Below are 25,402 nucleotides of genomic sequence, written 5' to 3' on the forward strand. Positions count from 1 at the left end.
CTAGAAACAGCTCTGAAATCACTATCGTCAAACACACCAGTCTCCATGTAAATAATCCGTAATTTTATTAGCATTAAACACATTTCATTTGAAGTCGATAGAAACAAAATAAAACTCACAAAAACTGTCTTGATTCTTCTCTCCACTGTTGCAACAATCACTAACTAATTTTTGGCTGATATAAACCATTATTTCACTCAGTTCGATGTAAAAATATACTGGCTATATACACACTAAAATGACTGATTATTTAAATGGAGTCTGGTGGGTCTGGCAATAGCAGTTTCGGAGCTGTTCCTGGTTAGACAAAAAGGATCTTGCTCCTTTTTATTTAAACAATTTTTATTGAGTTTTCATTTGACATGTATTTGCAAGCAGTATACATTGCCAATGTGTAGCAACACAAAAAAAGCGAGCAAATAGCTTCATTCTCATTAAAATCAATTACAAAAAGCCGTCTACAGCTACTGAAACGCTTTCTGTGTGATCAGGGCCCATGAGTGTATCTGATTATCTGAAGTTTGAGGTAGAGTCTCTATTCCATCTTGTGACTTTTGGGGGTATTTGTTCCTTTCAAGAGAGAAGAATAAGGCATCTGGCAATCAATGAGGTGAACGCTTTGGGGCGCCTACTCTACCACTAAGCCACCAGTGCCCCAGTGTTTGTTTTAAACATCGTACAGTAAACACCAAAAGTGTTGGTCCAAAAAGTGCCAAGTCTGGGGATCTTATTTTTTAACAAAGAGCTCTATCTCTGTAGGGATCCTTTCCAAAAATGCTGCCAGACACTTAGAATAACAATCTGAGCCTGTCAGTGGCAAAAATACTTAATACTAAATGTCAAATGACATTGCAAACATGCCCAGAGTAGTTACGCTGCAGCCTGTCTCGCTGCTGCTGCTTCCTGCTGCACTCTCACTCACTACTGAACCAATTTCAAAAATTGCTCTTCGCATTAGTCACTGAGACACAAAAACATTGAAAATAAGGTCCAGGTTGAAAAATATCTAAGTTAGACAGCTATTTTTGTTGTTCTGTTCATTAAACATATCTTGTCCAATACACCACGCTTTAACATTTTTGCCTTAATCAGGGTGCCGATAGCAAGAACACATGGCGAATAACACACTGGAGGAAAGTTGTGCAACCTCTTTCAATTTTGATGGAGTCAAACTGCTCTGAACCTCACTGTGTGTGTGTGTGTGTGTGTGTGTGTGTGCGTGCGCTTTCTCTTAGTAAGAACTTATTGTGTTGTGTAACAGCCGATCACAGCCTGTTTGATGTTGCTTCACTGCACTCTACTGTTGTTTTTCCTTCAGCTGTTTGTGAGGTGTTATGTGTAGCTCTTGATGCCAGATGCAGCGCTCAAACACCTTCATTATGAAGCGAGGGGGTGGAGTTTAGTATTGGGGCACTATTTGATGTGCATGTACTTTTAGAAGGTGGAGGGGTGAGGGTGAGGAAATGGGACACGATGTAGGCTGGTCTGTATCTGTCTCGCTGATACCATATTTGGGAGAGCAGCGTGAGAGAGAGGACATTGGCAAAGGCAGGATAGACTATTATACCTGCAGCTAACATTAGTAGGTCAAGCCCATGTGCATGCACAGCCTGTGTCTTTGTTATCACAGAGAGATGAAGCCCTGATGCCACTTCGGGGCTTGCCTCTGTTCCACTAACTTCTCAATGACAGTGAATTTCATCTGCCTCTCTGAGAAAGTAAAACAGGTCACTGGGGATGGGGACTTTTCAAAATTAAATTTTTGACACAGTAGAAAAACTAAATTAAAACCTTTCAGTTTAATTTACCTCCTAAGATCCCTCTAACTACCGTCGTCTGACTGTCCAGCTGTTTAAATCCACATGAGAGAATATGAGAGACACATTTATATCTCAAGACTACAGTCAGACTGCAGGCAAATCTGATTTGTTTCTCAAATCAGATCTTGAAGACCGACTGCCCACACTGTTATTTGCAAATGATCAGATTAGATTTATGTCCAAACATCACCAACCTATCTGCATGGGTTGCCGTGGTAACGACCTCGGTGTCAGTAACTGCGCAGGTCCATCATTTTCACCCTCCAAACAGTTAGGCTGTTATGTTGCAGTGCAGAACTCCTCCGTTGCACAGTTTTTTTTGGCGTCCTTCCACAGACTGGTATTCTCCATGTTGACCTCTGTAGCTCTGACAGGAGCAGCAGTGGATGTATTATTAGATCCTGATAAAGAACCCCAAGATGGCGCCTATTCAGTCCAATGAGAACTGCTCGCCTGGCACATATGCCAAAAAAGTTTTGAGTGCCCGGGCTACCTCTGCAATATGCAGTCCACTGAATTTATACAGTAGTGTTTCTCCTGCTGGTGCTGCACACAAGCTCTTGCTTGGCTCACAGACATTACACTGTGATGAGGTCACAGATTTTTAAATTGTTTTCCTCAACTTGAGGAAAAGTTTATAAATATAAAATCTCCACTGATCAGATTTCCATAACAGAAAGAGTCATAATTGACCTTGTTTGCAGTTTGAGGTGTCCTGTCAACAGTCGGCCCAGACACACCAAACCAACATAAAAAAAACTAGCGGCAACGAAAGCCAACTGTTGTGTCACCTAGGGGTGGCCCTAAAATAATATCACAATATTTAAAGCTCACAAATACAAAAAATGTCCCCTGGGATCTATATATATTCCCACCTGGACCTTTATGCTCTGCCATTTCTCCTCTAATCATCACGCTGTAACCTGTGACAGGCTTTTATGATACCACAGCTATCACACGTTCACATATATGGAGTTTTTACACATAGGTTTACATTACCAAAGGTTTATGACAAAATCACTTGAGGCACGGCGAAAGAGGAGAGGGTCTGTAATAATTTCACTTTCAGCCATACTTGTTGACGCAGTGGGTAACGGTATGATGTCATATGTCAACAAGTCAAAATATCGCGAGTATCACGATATGGATTTTTCATATCATATTAAAAATTCTACCGGTATTATCGTGAATGAGATGATATGGCACAACCTGGTGTTGCCTCATGTTGTGTCTCAGCCAGAAGGTTGTACATAAACACATGGCAAAGACAGCCAGTACGTGCATTCTGCGCCTGCGTGAGAGAAATGATCTCTCAACGCCAGCAGTCTGTGGTAGTCTGTGATGTCATTCAAAAGTGGAACCAGAGGGCCGTCTTGATGCTACCAAGACTACCCTGTCTCCCCGGCGAGACGGAATAACGGCTTGAAATTCCTGCCTTGAAGAGACAGTGTAAAAGGGGCTCGTGTAACAAAGAAGTAGCGTAGTTGTATTTTATATTGGTGAAACTCAAAGTAGTCGGAACACACTGAACATACAGAAGTGGACTGCACTACTAAGTGCATGTCTTAGTTACACTGTGCCTTGTACACTGAAGCTTTTTGACTGATTCTGTGTGTGTGTGTGTGTCAGAGATGGAGTCTGTAAAGCTGGCCCGACTGGTGTTCAACAGACTGTTTGAGATGTGCTGCCTCTGGCTGAAGGAGCTTCCTTTTCGCCGCCGTCCACAGCCGTACTACGAAACCTCCATCCATGCCATCAAGAACATGAGGCGCAAAATGGAGGACAAACACGTCATCATCCCTGACTTCAACACGCTCTTCAACATTCAGGTAGATAAGACCTCCTCACGCCATTAGAAACATCTTCATACCTTTTCAAGTTTTTGAATCTGTCTTCCAAGTTTGGCAGCTTGATTTCTGATGATTTCTCAAATTCAGGTAGTTTTAGGGTAGAGTTGAAGTATAACAAAAACAGCATGGAACAAAAACAAAAAGGTCTCAGTGCTTTGTGCCAGGACCACTGCTAATTGCTGCTTGCGGCAAATTACGAAGACTATGACAATATCAAAGAAAAACAAAACAATACAACGCTGAGCTGCTAAGTACAGTGGAGGCAGATAAAACTAATTCATAATAAATCATTGTGACTGTCATTAAGATCAGCTTTGAGGATAATTCATAAAACCATCTACTGTAAACAGTTATTTAATAAATCACAACTCCATTTAGTCAATCTTAATAGATCTCAACCAGGCTATTCAATTACAAATTCAACTGGGCCAGATTTAAAGATGGGTCAGACACTTTCAGCAGCCTATACAACACCTTGTCTCAGCTTTTGTTAATAATAAAGAGCTACCAATGCTATCAAAGCACAGAACCATAACACACTATCTGCTGCCCAGATGTTTTAAAAGCTACTAAGCATGGTCAGAAAACGCTGATTTGTGAAAACTGTGACTGGCAGCGTTACTGTACTGATTTGTATTTCCTCCCTGGTCGGTGCAGCACAGGTGTAACTCAACAGAGATTAGAAGGAAGCGAGATGGCTCACTGGTTGGCTTCCTGCAGACACTACATGGGCATGCCAGTACACACACTACCATATCATGTAGTATGCCACACAAGATTCACTGTCCCAGTACACAGTATGTCAAATGCACAGGGTTCCTGCAGACTATTTAAAGTCAAATTTAAGACGTTTCAAGACCTTTGTAAGACCTCAACAAAGAAAAATTAATACCATTTAACACCAACAAAAGTGAGACTGCATTACCAGTAATAAAGTAATAAAATCATATTACTAATCATGTAACGAGATACAGTAATAGGTAGATTTGATTAGGAATTCAGACATGTCTCTGTTGCTCTAAGTTTCGACTTCTCACAAGTAAAAGACTTTTTAAGACATTTTATGGCCTTAAATTTTCAAAATCAAATTTAATACTTAAGACTTTTTAAGGAACACTGATTGCAGTATGCCAAAAATACCAGGATGTTCTACATTCTGCAGTCTGCAAGCCAGCATGCTTTTCTGGTTATCATGACCCACAATCCTCAGCTCATTGACAGCAGAAGAAGTCACAATGATGGTTGACAGCACATTCAAGTGACTGATGACCAGTCAAACAGTCGCTGTATAATAGGAATAGTAATTATTTAAGTGATTAAAAAAAAAATCATTTTTCACGGGGCACGTGTCCAAGGGCAGCCCCCTCGCTCTGACATCTCTCCATTTAACGCATGTATAGGTCCCATTTGTGCATGTGTGTGTATTTCAGGCCTGTGTGTGTGTGTTTGTGTGTGTGTGACAACAAGGTGAAACAATTGAATTTCCCATCAGGTGTTATTAAAGTACATCTTCTTCTTCTTGCAATGCAATGACGTAGTAATGTAGCATAACCCCAATGAGCCTATACAGTTTGTAATTGAACATTCTAGTTTTTCACATTCTTGCAAAAATATGATGTTTTTATGATTAGTGAGAAAGTGATCACATGACACTTCTTATTAAGGCTGTGGGGGAGCCTCTCTACTCAGTTTGTAACTTATCTATCTTGTCTATTTTGATGACCAGTTGCACAGAAATCCATCCTAACAGTCTGCACTGATTCATGTGCCTGTGGTTAAATGTTGTGTCCTGACCCCAGTATACCTGCCTGCAGGTGTTCTTGTATTTGTATTTGTATAAAGGTAAAACTGGAGGTGAGTGGGGTTTCTTTCATTGTGCATTCTCCTGTTGTCAGGATGTGCATTAAATGCAAAGAACTTTGTCATTTTCACCATGTGCATATTTGTTTTGAGTGTCTGTTTCCAATCACAATATTTCCTACCTGCAGACCTGCAGTCCTAACGGGGTAATGTGTAAATTCAACCCTGCTGACTGGCTTCAATTGTCTCTCAGGATCAGGAGGAACAGGCTTACTTTGCTGTGTTTGACGGTCACGGCGGTGTGGACGCTGCCATTTTCGCTGCCAACCACCTCCATGTCAACTTAGTCCATCAGGAATCATTCGGCCAGGATCCCATCGAGGCGCTCTGCAGAGCCTTCAAAGCCACGGACGAACAATTTGTTAAGAAGGCTTCACGAGAGGTAACCTCACCTGCAAATGACAAAACACATTCACTATTATTTACGCTGAACTGCACAGAAGTCTGAGCAGTGGAGACCTGGGGATTATGAAAAGTTATCATGTATTATATTAACTGAAATGTATTTATGTACCAATATATACCACTACTACTACTGCTGCTGCTTCTGCTAATGTTCCCACAGGTAGTTTTACTACTACAACTACTGCAAATAATAACAATGACATGAGCACTGTTACTACTAGTTCTATGGCTACTACTATTACTGAGATTACTGCCATGTCACCACTGCCACCACTGCTACAGTAAGCCTGCTACACAGTGCACAGTAATACTACAACTAAAGCCCCGTTTCCACCAAACACTTTCGGTATAGTACCTTTGGAACCAACAGTAACCCTTCAGACATTTTGTCGAGACTTTTATCAGTCTGCACCTGGTTTATCGTCCACAGAACGAGGCTGCACGCCGACATTTTCAGAACAAAATAGAACAGGCTGCAGTGAGAGTCTCTCTCCATGGGATATTTAAAAATAGCAGCTTTGTGCATTTAGTCCTTCTCAGGCAAGCTCAGGGGTTTAGTGTTGCTGTAGCCCGCAGGAACAACACTCCAAGACAGTTAGGATTAGAATATATGCACATCACATAATTCGGTCAAATTTAATATATGTAAAGGCTTAAAGACCCACTCATTACTAAAAGTGTCTGTCATAAAAAGTTGTCATATTGAAATTTAAGGTGTGCTGACGGATTCACGTCATCAAATCATACATTAAGTTACAACAAGTAAATGTTCTACCTTAAAAGTTGCCGGTAGTTAGCCCAGTGAATGAAGTTATTTTTGCTCAGACTCCAGCTGCTGTGAGAGGCAGCAAAACATCCTTTCATTTTATAGTTACAGTTTACTAATAAAACTCTCCGCGGTATGAACAGTGGTTACATGAGCTTACTGATTAATCAACTAATAACATATTAGTTTGTAAAGTTACTTGTAACTAAAGCCCTTAGAATAATGAAGTAGAGTAAAAAGTGAGAAGAGAAAGAAGAGATTCCAACTTTAACGTCACGTTCCTTCACTGCACACTTGTCCACAGTTTAACGCTGAGCTGACAGAGCGAGTATCTGTTCTCTTCCCATTTTTACCTCGTTGTCCTGCTGCTCTCATGTTTGGTAATCCTCTCAGAAAGATGCTCGACATCCTGAAAGCTTGTTCTTGACCACGCATCACATCCCCTCGGATCAACACAAACGGAAAGCAAAAAAAAAACGAAAAAAAACCAAAAAAAAAACAGTACACCCAAACAGTTGGGAAAATGCCACTGTTCCTCGAAGCTCTGGGCAACTGCTCTCCATTCAGGACTGCGGCTGCTGGAAACCTCCAGATAGTCTGTCCTCAGGAATCTGTGAACATAGGTAGGAAGACAGAAGTCAGATTTTCATCCTGGTTTACACCATAGCCAACAATCCCTTCTGTTTCCTTCTATACTCCTACTTAATTTCTCGATTTAAGGGTTAAAGTGTGCTTTGGCTCAAAATATTAGACAGTTTTTGTGGGGGGAAAAGACCTTGCAGGTTCACTTCACTGTCTCAATCATGATGGCAAAGATGGCAGGACCACTTTACTCAGAAAGAAACACAGACATGCACAATGATTCCACTGTGAGCAGAAATGTGAGGGTGACAGCCAGTCAGACGGCCTCCCTCATCGCTGTGTCTGTTTTTGTGATGTGAGGTGCCGCCACACTTTGTCGAGCCTGGGGTGTACTCTGATCAGGGCTCCCACACATTTTCATGGACAACAGTTCAAAACTTTTCCATGATTTCTCAAGAACTCATGATAATGTTTTACTGTCTGCCCCACTTGCCCGGCATTTTTCAAACACATCAGATACAAACTCAAAATGGAGAAACGTACATGTTGGTAAACAAAACGTTGTCACACATTGATGCCTTTTAGCTAAGTTACGTCATCAACAACAGAAAATAAATTTACCGTTATGTTACATTATGTGGAAGTGTATCCACAAAGATTACTGCAACAATTTCATAACACACACAACAAAACTCCATGACTCGTCCAAAACTTTCCATGACCGTGTGAACCTTGTCTGATCCATGCAGAGGCAGATTTACATGGAGGACTCAGTGGCATACAGTAGTTAGGATGGACCCCAGTGCACGTGCATGCTGTGATGACAGGCCCTACTGTCAGATTTTACGTTGAAACAGCTACAGGTACAGACCTGAATACAGACTTAAATAGATTTTTTTAAGTTTATTTATAGCTTATATGGTTTATGTAAAATGAACATACAATTTTGTTATAGACTGACTATTTAAAAAAAAAAAGAAAAAAGAAAAGAAACATTGACAGAGATGGGTTTGCCTTCTCAAGGGCAAAAAACATGGCATGTGTACGGCCCTGTTTTTTGAACATAGGCGTATTTCTGGATTGGCAAATTGAATCACTCACAAGGGCCCCCCACCCACTGGGCCCCAGTGCAACTGCACTGCCTGCATTGTCTATATTTACACCTCTGGAAGTGCTGCAATGATTAATTAATTAATAAGTTGTCAAATATTAAATTAATTACCAACTAATTTAATAGTTGATAAATCAGTGTGAGTATTTTTTTTAAGTAAACCTTTGTAACCTGAAGCAACATCACTTGTGCTGCTTTCTGACGCCTTTTGCAAGTATTTAAACCTTTGAACCTCGAGCACATTGGTGCAAGTTCTTTTGGAACTTGGAATAAGGCAATGAGCAACCTGGTAAGAAATGTCTCACAAATTGCAAGAAATAAATAGATTTAGAAAATCATTTTAAAGAGCTAGGGAAAAACCAGGTTGGAGGTTTCATGTATAAATAGTCAGCCTAACAAGCTAGCAGTTTGCCATTTTGTCCCGGGTAACCACGCGACGTTAAATGAGATTATTTTTACCTGAGGTCTGGTTTGTAACCGTCTCTCAGCTGCTCGGCTCATCTTTTTTGTTTGTTTGTTTTTTAAATTGCAGATTTTAAAATTATAATTCTGTAGAGAAAAATCCACTTTGTTCAAGGCGACAATAGTTTTTATCTTCTTAAAAAAAAATGAAAAATAAAAAGCTAACGTCTGCTATCAACGAGCTAATGAAGACAACAATAGGTACGTATCAAACAGCCAATCAGATCGCAGCTGGACAAAACGGAACCATCTGCATGTGCAGTCAGATTTTATCGATCTGTTTTTATTGCCAACGGATTTTGCAGTGATGGCAGAAGTATTCAGATTAGGAATACACAATCTTGTTTTTTTTATTGCTGATATCTAATATGTATATGATAGCTAATATACTGTATAACAACTCATTTGGCCGATAACCGATACAGATATATCCATATGTTGTGGAAAATTATGCAACTTTCTTCCGTAAATCCTCTGGCTGAATATACCTCTTTATCTGTATGTGTGTTCCCTGATTTATCTTTATTTTTATATGAATTTTCATTTATGTATATAATGTATATTTCATTTATTTTTTCAGATGTTTTGTTACCTGTGCTGTATCATAATAATAATAATAATAATAATAATACATTTTATTTGAAAGCGCCTTTCAGGACACCCAAGGTCACTGTACAGAAAATATAAAAACAAAGATATAAAATACAAGATAAAAGACAACAAACAATAAAAAGGGAGGGGGGACTGTGTGAAGCAGTTTAGAGAGAGTAAGCAAGTCTGAACAGATGAGTTTTGAGTTTAGATTTGAAGATGGGCAGGGTGGCAGAGTTACGGAGGTCAGGTGGCAGTGAGTTCCAGAGTTGGGGAGCAGAGCGGCTGAAAGCTCTGCTCCCCATAGAGCTAAGGCGGGCAGCGGGTACAGTGAGATGGAGGGAGGAGGAAGATCTGAGGGCATGGGATGGGGTGACAACGTGCAGGAGGTCAGACAGGTAAGGAGGGGCGAGGTTATGGATAGACTTGTAGGTGTACAGAAGGATTTTGTAAGTGATTCTTTGATTAACCGGGAGCCAGTGGAGTTGCTGAAGGACGGGGGTGATGTGGTGGGAAGAGGGGGTTTTGGTGATGATCCGGGCAGCAGAGTTCTGAACCAGCTGAAGTTTATGGAGGGACTTTTTCATTCACCTGATGTTTTGGATAGGGAGGGTTTGATGAAACACTGTCATCTGACAACTGTGCATTACAAAAGTAAAATATTTACTCTTTGAGATGTGGTGGAGTAGAGGTATGAAACTGCATAGAAAGAAATACTTAAGTTAAGTACAGTTATTGAGTAAATGTACTTAATTATATCCCACCACTGATCTGAAACAGTTCAACAATGATAAATAAAAGCAGCATCTGAGGATGTTTGTCAGACATAAATACAGCTATGTTCACCTCTAAATGACTCAATATCACTAAAACCCACACCTGCTGCTGCGTGGTGTGTGAGCTGATTACTGTAACATGTGTCCTGTGTTGTGCAGCACCTGCGTTGCGGCACGACAGGCGTGGTGACGTTCCTGCGAGGTCAGACTTTGTATGTGGCCTGGCTGGGAGACTCCCAGGTCATTCTGGTCAGAAAAGGACAGGTCGTGGAGCTGATGAAACCACATAAACCAGACAGAGAGGTAACACACTCACACACATCCTCACACACTGTCAGGTCACAAATCTATCACTTCCAATTACAGCGGCCCAGATCATTACGACATGGGGTCACATGTATCTCCAGTACAGTATGACGAAAATAGGTTTCAAGATTATTAATGTTGTTTGCACCAAAGTCCTGTTTTGTGCAGATTAAAAATAGTTACATCACAAACATAATGTGTGGCAACACCTCTATGTCCAAAGCTTCAATCTTTTTTGGGGTGAAACCTGCAGCATTATGTCTGAGGTCATGAACACTATGATCAAGCCTCTGCTCATTATTTGTGGAAAGCTGAAGAAAGAAAGTGACACAGCGGCGTTTGCTCTCTTACTGCCTCATAACGGCAAGAAATTAAGGGTTTTTTCACACTTGGTCCTTTTCAGCCCTCGAAGTGGGCTCAGAGCAGTGACTCAGAATTTTTTGCGCCTGTGCCTTGTGAACACAAAACGCTCCGGCTCCACTTCGCCTTTTGCTTTTGTATCGTAGCCCTCCAGGCTTGCCGTAGACAGATCACACGCTATTTCAGTGGGACGCATAATAACACAACAGAGCCATGGCCCCAGGTAACGACAACACAACTAGTGGACGAGGAGCACTTTGGTCTGACGATGAAATAACTGCATTCCCCCAGATATGGAAGAAGGAAAACATCAACTGTCCACAACGCAAAGAAATGCCAAGGTTTTCCTCCAATTTTAAATTCATAACCACACTGCAGAGCCACATCAAAGTAAAAACAAAACTACTTCAACATATATTTTATATAGACTATAATGTGAATAGAAAGAGGACTGAGGCCCCATCAGAGCTGAAGTTGACCAGAGAGAGAACTGAGTCCTTTTTCAAATGAACTGACAATGTGAACGCAAGAAGAACTGAGTCCCTTTTCTGTCGGTCCACTTTTTGGTCCACTTTAAGAGGTCTGAGTTCATTTAAAAAGGACCAAGTTTGAAGAGGACTGGGTTCGGTTCATTTAAAAAGGACCAAGTGTGAAAACAACCTAATTCTCATTTCATGGAAGAGCACAACTGTCCCTACCTGAGGGCTTTTTTTCACATATAGTCCTTTTTAAATGAACCGAACTCAGCCCTTTTAAAGTGGACCATCAGAAAAGGGACTCAGTTCTCTTTCTGGTCACACTATAGCCTATATATAATATATATTTATGTAGTTTTGTTTTCACTTTGACGTGTCACTGCAGTGAGGTTATGAAGCCCCTCGCTTTTGGATGAACTTAAAATAGGAGGAAAACCTTAGTGTTCCTGTGCTGTAGACTGTGTCTGTTTTTTCTACATTCTACATTCCACATCTGGAGAGGTGCAATATCTTCTGTGGATCAAACTACTCCTGGTTCTGTGTCCTTGCAAGCGTTACAAGCCGATGTGTGTTTCGTCCGTTATTTCAAGCGTCCCAGGTCAACAGCATGTGATCTAGAGGGCTAAATACAAGAGGGCAAAGAGCAAAGCAAACCTGGAGGGCTTTATTTTCACTGAGCACAGATTCAGTGAACCGCACCGTGGACTTGAAGTGAACCAAACTCACTTCAGAGGGGTCTGAGTTCTCTTGGAGTGTTCACTGATCCACCACTCTGAGTCCGTTTAGATGGCTGAAAAGGACCAAGTGTGAAAATACCCTAAGATGTGATTGGAAGATTTAACTAACACACTCCATTTGGAAAGGATAAGATGTGCCCTGAAAGACAGGCTCCAACAATTTAATAAAACCTGGAAACCCCTCATATCATATCTTACAATACAAATGTAGCACAACAGTCCAAACTGTAGCACACACTGTACAACAACTGAGATGACGGAAGAGTGATGGGTCTCTGTGGGTGGAGGGAGGTGGGAGGAGTGGAGAAGTGGTCTGAAGCTAATTGTGATTTGTGATTTTGGGCTATATGAATAAAATTGAATTGAACTGAAATATTAGCTCATTTGAAGGTTAAAAACTGTGCAGCATGTGACAGTCATCACCACTAAAGCCAGCTGTGCTTCATGTGTGTCTGCAGGATGAGAAGCAGAGGATCGAGGCTCTGGGAGGCTGTGTGATCTGGTTTGGCACATGGAGGGTTAACGGCAGTCTGTCTGTATCCAGAGCAATAGGTACTGTTGATACTCAATATGACCACATGTTGCTCTGTCATGCATGGTTTTACTTGTTTTTTACTTTAAAAGAGCAGTGTGTAGGATTTAGTGGCATCTAGCAGCAGTGTTGTGGGTCGTTACTCAAAAAAGTAATGTATTACACATTACACAGGAAAAAAATAATCCCTTACTTTACTTGATTACTCCCTGGAGAAAGTAATTAGTTACAATACTCATTACATTACTAGTTACTCTGTAAAATTGCCTGAAATGCATTGTCACGTAACTTGCCAGTTAACGATATATATATTAAACCTTCCATATGTGTACCTCTTCAAAACAAACGGACCAGGTGATTTAAACAGGTAAAAACATTGAATAAATCAGTTTTACATTGAAAGCAGTGTTTTTCCGATGCTGTTCGGCTCATTGCAAAGCCACCAAGTATGGTGGCTGACAAGAAAACACAAATGTCCCTCTCTAGAGCCAGTGTTTGGTTTGTCGGTGCTTGACTACCGTAGACACATGGAGGTGCACCATAGTGATCTCCATAGACGATGACCTGCTCCCTGTGTAGATATGAAAAGCTCATTCTATGGTAAAGAAAACACAGTGATTTTTTTTTTTTATGTGATTATACACTGAAGAAAACATACTTATTATATTATATTCCATTTCCACCAGTATGTCCCCCAAAATCCTACACACTGGACCTTTAGCTTTGCCAGCTGAGAATCTCCTTGTTCCACTTTTCTGTCCTGAATGTCTGTATGAGCAGACACTAACAGAATAATCTGTTACCTGTGTTGTCAGGTGACTCGGAGCATAAGCCCTACATCTGTGGTGATGCAGACCATGGTATCTTCCCATTGGATGGTACAGAGGACTACCTGATTCTGGCCTGTGATGGCTTCTGGGATACCGTGGGTCCAGACGAGGCGGTGCGGGTGGTCAGCGACCACCTCCAGGAGAACTCCGGAGACACCACCATGGTAGCCCACAAGCTGGTGGCCTCAGCCCGTGACGCAGGCTCTAGTGATAATATCACAGTCATAGTGGTCTTCTTGCGGGACCCACGCACCCCACCACCCACTGGTACAGAGGACGAGGAGGAGGGTGTTGTAGAGGGAGAGGTGGAAGAGGAGGAGGAGGAGGTAGCAGAGGTGGAGGAGGAGGAACAGGAAGAGGAGGATGAGGAGGAAGAAGAGGCAGTCAGAGTAGAGCGTGATGGTGGTGAGGGAGGCAGCACTGCGGACATCGGGGGGAAGGGTCGCGGAGGTTGGCCCCTGCAGCAGTGCTCAGCCCCTGCCGATCTCAGCTACGAAGACCGAACAGACTCGCTCACAGACAGAACTAGCCTCAGCCTGCTGGGGCCGTCGCTGGAGGGCCGCATCACCCTGACCGGGGGCTCACAGCAGCCCTTCTCCAACTTTAGTCCCGACCTCTTCACAGCCTCCCACATCTATCGAGAAGAACGCCCACTGAGGCGCAGGTCCTGTATCCCCTTTCAGGAGGCCAGCATCTCTAGCTTCACGGACCCACTGTGGCCCCAGACAGCCGTGCTGTTAGGCCAGGCAGTGAGGCGAAGCCGCAGGCTTGGTTATGGTAGTCGCCGATGGGGCCGAAGGAGGCCAGGCGCATCCAAGGAGCTGCTAGGCCTGTTACCCTCTGGCCACTTGCTGCCGCACATGCAGCGCCACTCCAACCAGAGGCCTGGAGTGGCAGTGCCTCACCTGCCCCACAATTCCACCATCTGAAGAGGTGACCCAAACCAAACCATCTCCTTCATTTATTCAGTCCTGCCCCTCAGCCCACCCACCTCTGCCTTCAACATGTCTTTCTTTGATAGTAGGTAGTTGTGGCTCCTGCAGTCGTTACGTGATTATTGAAACTCTGTTGGAGGAGTGGTGCTCTCTGTCCTAAGCCGAAATGTCTCCAAATGTAAGCCAGCCCACTAAACACAAGCCCTGCTCCTCAGTGCTGTAGGTAAAGCGCAAAACTGCATCCTCTCCATTGTGACCACTGATCAGTCATCATGAAGCCAGAGCTGCAGGCTGATGAGATGTGTTCAGACTGAATGTAAAATGAATCTGCACAGTGCAAGACACAGTTAATTGTTGGCAGTGCAAAAAACAGAAACACCTGGAGTTCCAGCCATATTTTGATTAAATAGCCAGGACAGTGTATTGTTAACTCGCTAGACTAGACCACAAAAAGCACCAAAAGAAGCAAAAGTTCGCTTGCATTCAGTCTGAACACAAATTTAATTTACGTGCTTGGTTGCTCCACATTCTGGCCAGCATCTTTAGACTAAAATTATGTATTTTGGACAGAAAGAAAAAGCCTTCTAGGTGAAAATTAGTCTCTTTCAGGTTAATGGAAGGAATAAATTTGATCTCATCACTTGTCAAGCTTGCAGAGGAAGTAAGAATATACACTACTTGGCCAAAATTATAGGGACACTTAAACATTACACCTTTATATGGTAGCTGAACATGTCATTCCAAACCCATAGGCATAAATGCGCTCTTATAACAGTCTCCACACTTCTTTGAAGTCTATCCTCTAGACCGATACAGGATTTATTGGATTTTTTTTTTCTTCTTTTAAATATAAACAAAACTTACAGGACACATTCTTGATGAGGATTGCTTAAAATATGGTTAATGAAGAACTGCAATAAAGTATGGTGGCCCTTAGGATCAAAATGCAACATTTCAGAAAACACGACATTTTACAAAACCAACCCAGTCTCACTCCGAAGTCATTGAAATCCAGTGCTTGGGCAGCGACTTGTGCCATCGGACACAGATGAAAAAAGCTGTCCTTAAATGTTGGCATGATACGCGGCCGGTCGACGTTACAGTTTAACAGCACCTGATGGCATCGGGGGAAATGTGACGAGACAAGAACGAAAGTTAAGGTGGCCAAGGTCCAAGTGGGGCGGGTGGGAGTGGCTGATGGATCCAAGAAACGCCGAACTTCACCCGGGAGAGCGGTGTTCGCGTTCCGTAAGATTATAAAGCCAAACCCTGTTCTTTTTTCCTAAACCTAACCAAGTGCTTTTGTTGTTGAAGGAAAAAAACCGTCAATTCACGGTGTTGTACCAACATAGCGCTTCTATTTTAAAGAAACTGAAGGTAAATGGTAAAGTTCCTAAGAAAACAGAAGTGTATTTTGAAAACAGACAATGCATGTAACAGGCTGAAGTTGACACGCCGTCCCAGAACGTCAGCAACCAACACACCCAGGGTACCTTGGACGTCATATGTGGACGTGGAAAGTCCATGACCAAACGTCAATATGTGACGAGGTCGGAGTGAGAGTGTGTTGACAAAACACAACATTTCACAAAACACTACTGACGGCACGAAATGTTGTAGTGTATTGACCCTCAGGGTCACCATAATAAAGACATGTATTGGGTTATTATTTTTTTGCTACTTACTGGATGTTGAACAAAGAATAAAATGATATATGCGCCACTACAAACATTAGCCAATAATATTGTCAATGCCGATGAATCGGTCATGCTCTAGGTGAAAAGGGAACAAGCCTTTTTATTTCCCTAACTTAAAAGGCAGTTAAAACGCAGAGACCAAAACATTGAAAAACAGCCCTAAACCAAAAGTACACCAAATAATTTGATGTTAATCATTTCCTGTGAGATGATGAGTGAGATGACACATCTTTTGTTTTGAGACTGCTGTCCAGAATGTCGAGCGACCGAACATTAAAATAAACTCTAATGGCGGAGTTTACCTTTTTGTCAGCAATCCTTTGGTGGCAGATGAATGCAGTTCATAGGCACTGAAGGCACATGCTGTTCCTTCCCCTTCCCATACAGTCAGTGACCCAGCCATTATCCAGCCACAATTTGTCTACAGATAAAAGCACTTAACAACGGATTATAAAAGATTAGCAGTCACTTACCTGAATAAATGCTCCATGTAGTCCAGTATTCCAGATGGGGATATACTCCTGAGATCATATTTTTTTTCTTTCATGATGGAGGAGAAGGGTATATTTTATGTCATAGTTGTTGGGCCACATAGCTGTTGCAAATATTCCAAGTGTATTTACTTTTACACAAAAACCCATCCAAGAGAAGTATTTTACAGCAGGTTTGATAAGTGCAAACCATTTAATGTCGGGCCAGGACAGTTGAAACCTGCAGAACACGTGCCTTCCATATGCGTTACTAAAGCCTACTTCCCTACTACACATATATATTTACTAATTACTGAATTTGTTAACAATTCAGGACAAATCTGGCTTTCACTTGGGTTGTAGTTTGACTCTGTGCCACTTTAAAGGCAGGGTCAAAAGGTTTGACATTTTGGGAAATAGTCTGATTTGCTTTCTTGCCAAGAATCAGATGAGAAGATTGATACACTCTCATATCTGCACACTAAATATGAAGCCACAGCCAGCAGCTGATTAGCTTAGCTTAGCATAAAGAGTGGAAGCAAAGGGGAACAGTTAGCTTTACCTTCTAGGACCAGTTGCACAAAGCACCTTTAGTTTACTCCTTACGTATGACACTTAAGGTTTAGTTTTTCCTTAGCTGAGGAAATAACTTAAGGGTGTTGCACAGAATCTCTTAAAAGGTTTCCTTAGTCAAGGAAAGGCGTTCAGGCATTTACTGCACTGAAAGAGATTTTACAACAGTGAAATTCTGCTGTTTCCATGGAAATTTGTTTGCTTGAACAGGCGCTTGTGATAACTATCGCTTCCTGTTGTCGCACCTAAGTAGCGTCTCCAAAGTCAGCCTGATATTAAAAAATATGGCAGAAGATAAGAAGACAAAAAACAAAATGGCGGGAGGAAGAAAAATCAGACTTCTAGAGGAGTTCATTAAAAGAAAAAACAAACTGAAAAATAAATCTGATCCAAAAATAACAGCCAACATGAAGCGACAAATGTAGGAGGCAACGTTTGGACGGGAACTTCACCACACTGTTCGCCGAAGGGTGAGGGCGTTTGAAACCCAGCGAGTGACATGGCATACTGTCGACTTGTGTATGTGAAATACCTCGCCAATGACTGATTGAAAAGATCCTTTTGCATTAAAACCATAGGGCAATCATTAGTTGCCTGATCTCACTCCGAAGTCGTCGAAATCCAGTGCTTGGGCAGTGACTTGCGGCCTCAGAAACCAATGAAAAAAGGCGTCCTTTAACGTTGGCATGATAGGCGGCTGGTTGCCGTTATAGTTTGACGGTGCCCAGCAGCATCAGGGATGAAAGTTAAGGCGGTGAAAGTCAGACTGGGGCAGGTGGGTCCAACAAACACCAACTTTCACCTGTGAGAGCAGTGTTCGCGTCCTGTAGGATTCTAAAGCCAAACCTTCTTCTTTTTACCTCAACCCAACCATGCGACATAGTGCGTTTATTTTGAAAGAAACTGTATGTAAACGTTAAATTTCCTGTGAAAACTGAAATGTGTTTTAAAAACCAACTAACCAGCTGCTGGCTACATAGTAGCTGCACATGTAGCGTACAGACATGAGAGAGGAACCAACCTTCCCATCAGCAAAGTGAATATTTCCCAAAATGCCCTTTTAGATCCAAAATCCTTTGGATAACATGAAGAGAATCTGCACGTTAGAGAGCATAGTTTTCTATCTGTAATCTATACAGTCGTGGTGCTGATGGCCCCTCCGGCTCTGCAACAATACTACGCAGCAAACATCCCAGTCATCACCTTCTACAAGATAGCCGGGCTCCTGTGGCCCCATGTCGCCTTTAATAATTGGATCTTTCTCTGATCTGATCTAGATTCAACAACGGAGAGCCCCCTCTGTGCCGTCTAACACGCTGCTGACAGCGCTGCACTTCAGTTATGTTAGCAAGTCTTTATGCCACCTTTCATAAGACTGAACTTGTCCATGAGACCTGAATGCCAGTTTCAACATTCATTGGTTTCATATATCTGACGCCAATATGGTAGCGTTCCTCTTTAATGCTAACTCATAATCATAATTAACAAATGTAATCTAATACTAATTTGTATGATAAAGTATGACAGCACCCAGTTAACTTGGAGAGACTGATCTGTGGAAAGACGTCTGTCACTTTGCTTTAAATGTGTAGCTTTTGTTTTCAAATACACACAATAGCATTACTGTATCTAACCATACTTATTGACTATAAACTAGCTGTAACACACACTTGCTATGAAACTATTAAATGATAGGTAAACCTTGACCCACGTTCCCCCGAGTTACTAACTCTGACTATAATTTTCAAAGTACTAAAATGGTTTGGTTGCCTACTAAATATTTAGTTTGTTGTGGGAGCAAATGACTGTTCGCTAAGCCTCACCCCCGCTTAGTTACTGGTGTTACAGCTGTCAGGCTCTCCGTTCTCGCATGATAAATATGCAGATTTAGCTACCACTTGAAATTGGTAGTAATTTTGTTAAACAATAAGTCCTTGATTTCACTTAAGCTTCTCATTTCTGGTCGCCAACTAGGTAGCATACTTTTATTGTAGCTTTTACCTCATTAGAATGCTCATCTTACAGAAAAACATACTTGGACAAGCAACACAAACAGTGTGTCTCTAATCGCAAACTTACGTTAGTACACTTCAATGTAGTACACCATGTACACTACGTACTTCTTGTGTGGTGCACTTATTTCAACAGGGTAGTGTTGTCTCAAACTGCGCACTAACGTATTGCACTTACTGGAAGTGACGACGGCTTTTTTTTAAAACTGCCTTTTCATCTTCATTATCTTTTTATTTTGAATTGGCGAATTGCAAATGTATGGTGGTGCATTATTGCCAACATCTCACCACTATCTCCATCAAACCGTACACATTTCTCTTGTGTTTTGGAGTTAGGAAAGGCTACAAAAGAACCTTGAAACTCAACATACCAACTATGTGGAATCATCCAAAGTTTGACAGCCTTCCATGCCTATGTACAGTTGATATGTAAGCTTTGATTGGACAGTTGCTGTTTGAGGGTGGGTTTTACCGAACAGTCATTTTGGACACATTAATTATTCCCTAACATTCCCTAACATCGTCACTCCCCACTCTTAAGTTGATGCAGTTAATTTCTAAAGGTCAGGATGTTAGTGATGACCAGGTTCTGTAAATCGTGCCTCCACTCTCCTGGCCCCGTCACACATGAAAGGTGTGATATGAGAACACCCGATTCACCAGACAAACAGGTACTGGTTTGAGGGCCATCACCTCCTCTTTCAGTCGTATTAGTGAACGGGGGACTCTCTCTCCCGCGAACCATCCCATGGACTGACTAGTGAAGAGCATCAGTGGAGCAGAATGTACCTCATGTGTCCCAGAATGTCCTCAGAGACTTGGTGAAGTGTGTCGACATGACTTGGTGTTTTTTTGGGGAGAAGATTCGTCTCTCCAAAAGGCATCTTAGCTATGAGGAATGTACTATTGAGACACTCAACAAACTAAAGCCACTGGATCCCTTTTGTGGTCGATACCCGAAGATGATCAACGGAAATCACAGTCATTTCGAATATTCATGTAGGCGTATGTATATTATGAGTATTAACTGTGAGGCAAGCGAGTGCTGGAGGAGTGTACATATAATAATTCTGTCTTGTAAATCAGTAATTTTAATCCATGCTCCACCAGGCCCGATGGTAGGGTCAGATGTTGGATCTAGGTCCCAAAATCTCCCGCCACCAGGCTGAGGTGGAGGTAAGGGTGTGATGTAACTGAACAGCCTGAGAGGGGCATCAGTTCATAAACACTGCCGCTGCCTTCGAGAGCTGCTAAAGTATTTAAAAGGTGTTGAACCAGTCTGGCTTTCACTGGAGAATTGTAGTGTACTATCGTGGCCTAGCTGCTGTTTGTCCCTGCTTTCTTACCCTGACATGAATAAAAAAAAAACAGGGACATAAAGATGTTAATTATTGGCTTGAAATACTGTATTTCCAATCTGCAGCTTAGATTTTAAAACATTTTTATCAGTACCAGCCTTATAAAAACATCTTGCCAATCAAATTACGTCAGTAGTTTGTAGGTTTTCATTCCAACTCTGCAGGTGTTAGATGATTAGCATGGTGTTGATTAGAGACGAGGAACACGAGTGAACGGAGCTGCTGTGGTGTTAGGATTTAATAGTTTCACTGTGTTGCAAGTCTTTTAGATAACAGTAGAGTAGATCTTTTACATGGATCACACAGGGCAGTAAACTCTAGAGAAGCAGAGCTGCCACAGTTTGTCTCAGGATCTTGTTATAACGACAAAGTGTTTTTGTTTCAGGGGGAATGGACCCTGTAACTCCTAATAATCAGAAAGAATTCAAGAGAATAAACAGGCTTATCCCTGCCAACATCACCTCTTCAAAGCCTGATGTCAAAACTACCGATGCTGACCTTAGACTAAGGGTGCTTTCGGACTTGCCCTGTTTGGTTCAATCAAACTTGTTTGCCCACTAAGTGCAGTTCGTTTGGGCAGGTGTGAACACAGCAATTGCACTCAAGTGCACACCAAAACAACCGGTCAGAGACCTTCTTGAAGAGGTGGTCTCGGTCTGGTTCCAAACTTTTCTCGTCTTGACATTCCAACAAAATCAAACATGTTTAATATTACCGTAATTTTTTTAGTATGGGCTTTTCCAAATCGACAAGAATACTGTTGACATATGACACCTTTTATCTTGTGTTTCTAGAGTTACGTGTTTTTGCAGACATGTAAGAAATTGTCATATATATCACATTTCTTAAAGGGAGTTTGGCATAATATTTTACACCAATAACAGGATGGAAAGTAATCTCAAAAATGAATCTAGTTGTCGTCTTGCAAATAGTGACCCTGCAAGATCATCAGTCTTTGCAAAATCTTACGGTCTGTGACCAAAAACTGACATTCGGTTCTTCTCAAAGTCAAAGACACTCCCTTGGTAGGACGGGTCCTTTCAAGTCAGGTCCTATGGAGGTTAGGTGAGACTCCTTCCTAGCATTCGGTGAACACACACTGGAATATGCTAGCAAGTGCTCAGGTATGTGTTATTGAAGAGGCCCTGCCTTCAGTTCCACCAAATCATGCTCAAGAGTTGTGGGTACTTCATGCCTGCTGACGATACACACATGCATCTTTGAGAATTCTCTGATGGAAGGACTCGGTCCACGCTAGAATTCAAAGGATCCTTGACTTTGGAATAGTCCTTCTGCGAGATATGATGATGTAGCCTCTTTGAAGTATAGCTGTTTAAGGGGCCCACATGCCAAGTTTTTTTGCACTCTCGACTTCATTGTTTTTGATGTAGATGCACTGCAGGTGCACTCAAACACCAGAGTGACGGCATGATAAACTGGCTTCAACTTTTGGAATGCAGCAGTGCACTCTGCATGTCATGTGACAAGGACCAAGTAATCATAGCTGGCAGACATCTTTGCCTTCATCCTTTAATATCAGTCTGTGATAAATAAGGAGGAGAAGTTAAGTATTTTAGTCCAGGGCTGCCAGAGTTTTTCATCTGCCCCACGAACAGCAGGCTTACACACAAAGAGCGCCTCAAAGAGGAACAGCTCTGCACTCAGGATTTCAGGTAAATAAGCTATGACAAGGTGCTGGTTAAGGTTGCCTAGCAATCTCAGACGCAACCTGCCGCCATGCTCTGGAAAGGCACAAGAGTAGCACCCAACGCCTGACCTCATGTCTTTCAGGTGGTTAGAAACGCTGCATGTGTATGGCCCAGAAGGTGGGCATTATTGAAGACATGGCAAATTGTGCGCAAAGAGTTGTGGGTACCTCATGCAGGCTGAGGATACACACATGCATCCTTGAGAATTCTCCAAAGGACAAACTCTGTCCTCTGTAGAACCTGAAGGATGCTTGACTTTGGAGCAGACCTTAGGCAGAATTCAATGATGTAGCCTCCTAAAAATTCAGCCGTTGAAGGATCCTTCCTTGACTTTGAGAAGCATCAACCTTTAAATATGAGAGGGTGTCAGACTTTAGTCCTTTAAAAGGTCATATTTCAAAGTTTTTGGGTATGGTGGGCTTTAGTCCCCAAAGATGTGCCCAAGATATTTTTTCCAATCAAGGTAAAATGAGCGGCACACGTAATATGCACCATGGTTACCATATTAGTTTAGCACATTAGCATGCTAACATTTGCTACCACTTCATGCTGCCACTGTCCTATCAACAGAAAAAATAATCTCAAAAAATATCTCTGGGTACAAACCGCTCTCATCTTACAAGATGCTTTGTCATTGTAACAAGATACTCAGTCTTTATAAGTCTTTATAACACGATCTTAAAATGAGACGATGACATTCTAACAAGATGAATTTGAAGACCACAGACGCGTCTTTTTGTGAATGGTTGCAGATCATTGGATCACGTTATAGCTTGTGTCCACACCTCAAAGCAGCTGTGCAGTAGTTTTCTGTCCCCTGTGATTCACCAATGTAGTTTCACAGCAGGTCTGCAGTGTTGATGTGAACTCTCTCTGCGCTCTGGAGGGAAAGATGTACTACAACAGTGCTCAGTGACAACGCTCCATGGGTTGCATTCACCAAAAACCTTGTGAATCAGTTACACAGTGTTACTCATCGTAATTTGCAATCCGCCAGAAGTTGTCACCATATGAGCAATAAAAACATCACTCCTTGTGGTAAATCCTCTACCTAAAACTCGAGAGCCCCACACTTCCTCCCTCACTCACGCTCTGCTTGCACTAAAGGTTCCTCTGAGTCGGATGTTTCCCTTCCCTGGTGATGATGAAAGCAAGCAGAAGTTCAGCTCTGCTCTCCCATAATAATCACTGTCTAACTATAGGGCCCCTCCATGAATCTGCACTGTGTGTCTACACACACACACACACACACACACACACACACACACACACAAAAGCTTTTTCTTTTTCTCTGTAAGCAATAATGACGTTGCATTAAAAGGCTCTCTGAGGGTTTGTCTTCTGCTGAAGGACGCAACAAAAATGTGGTTCTGTCAGCCAGAATGAAAGGTCACAGAGCAGAAATGCTGAGCTCCTGAAGTCAATTTCTCATTCATTTTCCCCCTGTAGAGAACAGGATTATGAGTCATAATCTGCTGCCTGTTGTAAGGTTCATTTAACACACTCCTACACCTCCTGTAAAAAGTCTGTAGCCAGCTAGTTTGAGTCCAGAATGCTTAACTTAAATGATCTTCAAGTCTTTGGAAAAATGAATTTGAAGCTTTCTTCTTTACGTGATAAAGGAGGCAAGACGTTTCGGCATTCCTCTGCAGCTGGTGTACATTTGAAGAGACTGCCTGGACTTCTCAGACCTGTACACTCTGTTCAGATGTACACTAATGTGGATGAAAGGGAGGATGACTAAGCTCACTGAGCGCTGTGATTGGTCCCTTCTTCTTGTCCTCTGAGCTTGAAGACAAACCCCACGATTGGCTCTTCTTCAACATGCAGGTTAGGTTAAAAAACATACAAAAAAAGAGTAAAACACACGTTGAGTATGTTATGTGTTCCTGTAGTATATTAAATATGTGTACTGTATCTGGTGACTAATTATCATGTATATAAAGATTAGAACAAGTCTCCTCGACTGTTGCCTTTTCTTTCCTCAAGAGTTGTGATCGTTTTATCTTTGTCAGTTTGGTTTCTCTCACCCAGGATCCTTTGCATCACCCAGTGGGGGAATGTAACTAAAGCCTCATGTCCACCAAACAGTACAGTACAGTTCAGTACGCTTTTTTTTCTGTTTCCACTGTGAAAAGTTGTGGATGGTACCACTGGAGCCATTCTGTACTGTCCCCATGTTTGGTCCCCCCTCTGTTGGGGTACCTAGCACACAGATCTGGTACTAAAAGGTGAAGCTGTGAACACTGCAGTCTGATTGGTCAGTAGAGGACGGTCACTCTGCTCAGGGCTGAGTTGTGGCTGGTTTTGAGGCTCACGTAACCACTGTTCATACTGTGGAGAGTTTTATTAGTAAACTGTAACTATAAAATGAAAGGATGTTTTGCTGCCAACACTTTAGTTTTAATGAGTGGATCCTTAAGCTTTTACATATATTAATTTAGACTCCGATGGCACATATTCTAATCCTTACTTGGAGGAAAAAAGAATCACGTAGCATCGTTCCTGTGGGCTCCAGCAACACTAAACCCCTGAGCTTGCCTGAGAAGGACTAAATGCACAAAGCTGCTATTTTTAAATATCCCATGGAGAGAGACTCTTACTGCAGCCTGTTCCATTTTGTTCTGAAAATGTCGGCGTGCAGCCTCGTTCTGTGGACGATAAACCAGGTGCAGACTTCCATCTGTGTCACCGCTGATGAGCAAATACAGTGAGTGCTGGACGGAGCAGTGAGTGACAACAACCCCGCACACATTTAAGAGGACTGTCTGTGGTGGAAACACTAAACAGACCAAGGGTCTAGGTACCATGTCTCAAGGGTTACTGTTGGTTCCACAGGTGCCATACCTAAAGTGTTTGGTGGAAACGGGGCTTAAGTACACACACTTAAGAGCACAAGCTTCTTGTGTTTTATTTGAATTTACTTAAGGACTGTACCTCAGTACAAATTTGGGGTACTTGTACTGTACTTGAGGTTTTTCCATTAAATTTATCTGACAGCTTCAGTTACTTTACAAATCAAAGCAACAGATTATAAGATTTAAGGGGATTTAGTGGCATCCAGTGGTGAAGATTGTAAAATGCAACTTGCTGAAACTTCTCTCAGTTGGATTTTCTTGAGGTTTTTACTGCAGACGTCTCCTCCTCTCCAAAACAAACAGACCAGCTGATCTAAACCAGTAAA

General features: G+C 42.0%; 1 protein-coding gene across 2 annotated transcripts in view; it reads left to right on the plus strand.

Moving 5' to 3' along the window:
• The window catches only part of ppm1e (protein phosphatase, Mg2+/Mn2+ dependent, 1E), a 78,127-nt gene extending 54,636 nt beyond the window's left edge, over positions 1–23,491 (plus strand). For both annotated transcript variants that reach the window (XM_049592336.1, XM_049592337.1), the window contains 5 exons: positions 3,450–3,649; positions 5,724–5,912; positions 10,383–10,526; positions 12,561–12,654; positions 13,450–23,491. In XM_049592336.1, coding sequence (XP_049448293.1) covers positions 3,450–3,649; positions 5,724–5,912; positions 10,383–10,526; positions 12,561–12,654; positions 13,450–14,393 — 1,571 coding nt within the window. In that variant the 3' untranslated portion in view covers positions 14,394–23,491. The remainder of the gene's footprint in view (positions 1–3,449; positions 3,650–5,723; positions 5,913–10,382; positions 10,527–12,560; positions 12,655–13,449) is intronic.
• The last annotated feature ends 1,911 nt before the right edge of the window (positions 23,492–25,402 follow it).

The sequence above is a fragment of the Epinephelus fuscoguttatus genome, linkage group LG12, assembly GCF_011397635.1.
Source record: "Epinephelus fuscoguttatus linkage group LG12, E.fuscoguttatus.final_Chr_v1".
NCBI lineage: Eukaryota > Metazoa > Chordata > Actinopteri > Perciformes > Serranidae > Epinephelus > Epinephelus fuscoguttatus.